This window comes from Palaemon carinicauda, chromosome 3, assembly GCF_036898095.1.
Source record: "Palaemon carinicauda isolate YSFRI2023 chromosome 3, ASM3689809v2, whole genome shotgun sequence".
In the NCBI taxonomy this organism is placed as follows: domain Eukaryota; kingdom Metazoa; phylum Arthropoda; class Malacostraca; order Decapoda; family Palaemonidae; genus Palaemon; species Palaemon carinicauda.
The window spans coordinates 29,261,479-29,263,788 of NC_090727.1; the positions used below are offsets into that span (position 1 = coordinate 29,261,479).

At 53.2% G+C, this 2,310-nt stretch overlaps 1 protein-coding gene across 1 annotated transcript; it reads left to right on the plus strand.

The window, feature by feature from the left end:
* The first annotated feature begins 868 nt into the window (after nucleotides 1-868).
* On the plus strand, nucleotides 869-1,951 carry LOC137631143 (sodium/potassium/calcium exchanger 1-like). The gene has a single exon (XM_068362826.1). It carries the CDS (start codon nucleotides 869-871, stop codon nucleotides 1,949-1,951), a length of 1,083 nt encoding a protein of 360 aa, XP_068218927.1.
* Nucleotides 1,952-2,310: the final 359 nt, after the last annotated feature.

The following is a 2,310-nucleotide window of genomic DNA, read 5'->3' on the forward strand; positions in this document are numbered from 1 at the left end:
GAGATGATATGGAAGAGGAGGATATGGAGGAGATGATATGGAAGAGGAGGATATGGAGGAGATGATATGGAAGAGGAGGATATGGAGGAGGAGGGGGAAGGGAAGGAGAAGGATATGGAGGAGGAGGTGGAAAGGAAGGACGATGGGGAAGGGAAGGAGGAGGATATGGAGGAGAAGGATATGGAAGAGGAGGATATGGAGGAGGAGGTGGAAGGGAAGGAGGAGGGTGAAGGGAAAGAGGAGGATATGGAAGAGGGAAGAGGATATGGATGAGGAGGGGGAAGGGAAGGAGAAGGATATGGAGGAGGAGGTGGAAAGGAAGGAGGATGGGGAAGGGAAGGAGGATATGGAGGAGGAGGGTGAAGGGAAGGAGGAGGATATGGAGGATGAGGGGGAAGGGAAGGAGGAGGAGGAAGGGAAGGAGGGGGAGGAGGAAGGGAAGGAGGAGGAGGAAGGGAAGGAGGGGGAGGAGGAAGGGAAGGAGGAGGATATGGAGGAGAGGATATGGAGGAGGATATGGAGGAGGAAGGGGAAGGGAAGGAGGAGGATATGGAGGAGGGGGAAGGGAAGGAGGAGGATATGGAGGAGAGGATATGGAGGAGGATATGGAGGAGGAAGGGGAAGGGAAGGAGGAGGATATGGAGGAGGGGGAAGGGAAGGAGGAGGAGGAAGGGGAGGAGGAAGGGAAGGAGGAGGATATGGAAGAGGGAGGAGGATATGGAGGAGGAGTGGGAAGGGAAGGAGGAGGGTGAAAGGGAGGAGGATATGGAGGAGAATATAAGGAAGAGGAGGATATGGAGGAGGAGGTGGAAGGGAAGGAGGAGGGTGAAGGGAAAGAGGAGGATATAGAAGAGGGAGGAGGATATGGATGAGGAGGGGGAAGGGAACAGAAGGATATGGAGGAGGAGGTGGAAAGGAAGGAGGATCGGGAAGGGAAGGAGGAGGATATGGAGGAGATGATATGGAAGAGGAGGATATGGAGGAGGTGGGGGAAAGGAAGGAGAAGGATATGGAGGAGAGGGATATGGATGAGGAAGGGGAAGGGAAGGGGGAGGGGGAAGGGATGGAGGAGGGGGAAGGGACGGAGGAGGGTATGGAGGAGATGATATGGAAAGGGAGGATATGGAGGAGGAGGGGAAGGGAAGGAGAAGGATATGGAGGAGGATGTGGAAAGGAAGGAGGATGGGGAAGGGAAGGAGGAGGATATGGAGGAGATGATATGGAAGAGGAGGATATGGAGGAGATGATATGGAAGAGGAGGATATGGAGGAGATGGTATGGAAGAGGAGGATATGGAGGAGGAGGGGGAAGGGAAGGAGAAGGATATGGAGGAGGATGTGGAAAGGAAGGACGATGGGGAAGGGAAGGAGGAGGATATGGAGATGATATGGAAGAGGAGGATATGGAGGAGGAGGGGAAGGGAAGGAGGAGGATATGGAGAGATGATATGGAAGAGGAGGATATGGAGGAGGAGGGGGAAGGGAAGGAGAAGGATATGGAGGAGGATGTGGAAAGGAAGGACGATGGGGAAGGGAAGGAGGAGGATATGGAGATGATATGGAAGAGGAGGATATGGAGGAGGAGGGGAAGGGAAGGAGAAGGATATGGAGGAGGATGTGGAAAGGAAGGACGATGGGGAAGGGAAGGAGGAGGATATGGAGGAGATGATATGGAAGAGGAGGATATGGAGGAGGAGAGGGAAGGGAAGGAGAAGGATATGGAGGAGGAGGTGGAAAGGAAGGACAATGGGGAAGGGAAGGAGGAGGATATGGAGGAGATGATATGGAAGAGGAGGATATGGAGGAGGAGGGGGAAGGGAAGGAGAAGGATATGGAGGAGGATGTGGAAAGGAAGGACGATGGGAAGGGAAGGAGGAGGATATGGAGATGATATGAAGAGGAGGATATGGAGGAGGAGGGGGAAGGGAAGGAGGAGGATATGGAGGAGATGATATGGAAGAGGAGGATATGGAGGAGGAGGGGGAAGGGAAGGAGAAGGATATGGAGGAGGATGTGGAAAGGAAGGACGATGGGAAGGAAGGAGGAGGATATGGAGATGATATGGAAGAGGAGGATATGGAGGAGGAGGGGGAAGGGAAGGAGGAGGATATGGAGGAGATGATATGGAAGAGGAGGATATGGAGGAGATGATATGGAAGAGGAGGATATGGAGGAGATGATATGGAAGAGGAGGATATGGAGGAGATGATATGGAAGAGGAGGATATGGAGGAGATGATATGGAAGAGGAGGATATGGAGGAGATGATATGGAAGAGGAGGATATGGAGGAGGAGAGGAAGGGAAGGAGAA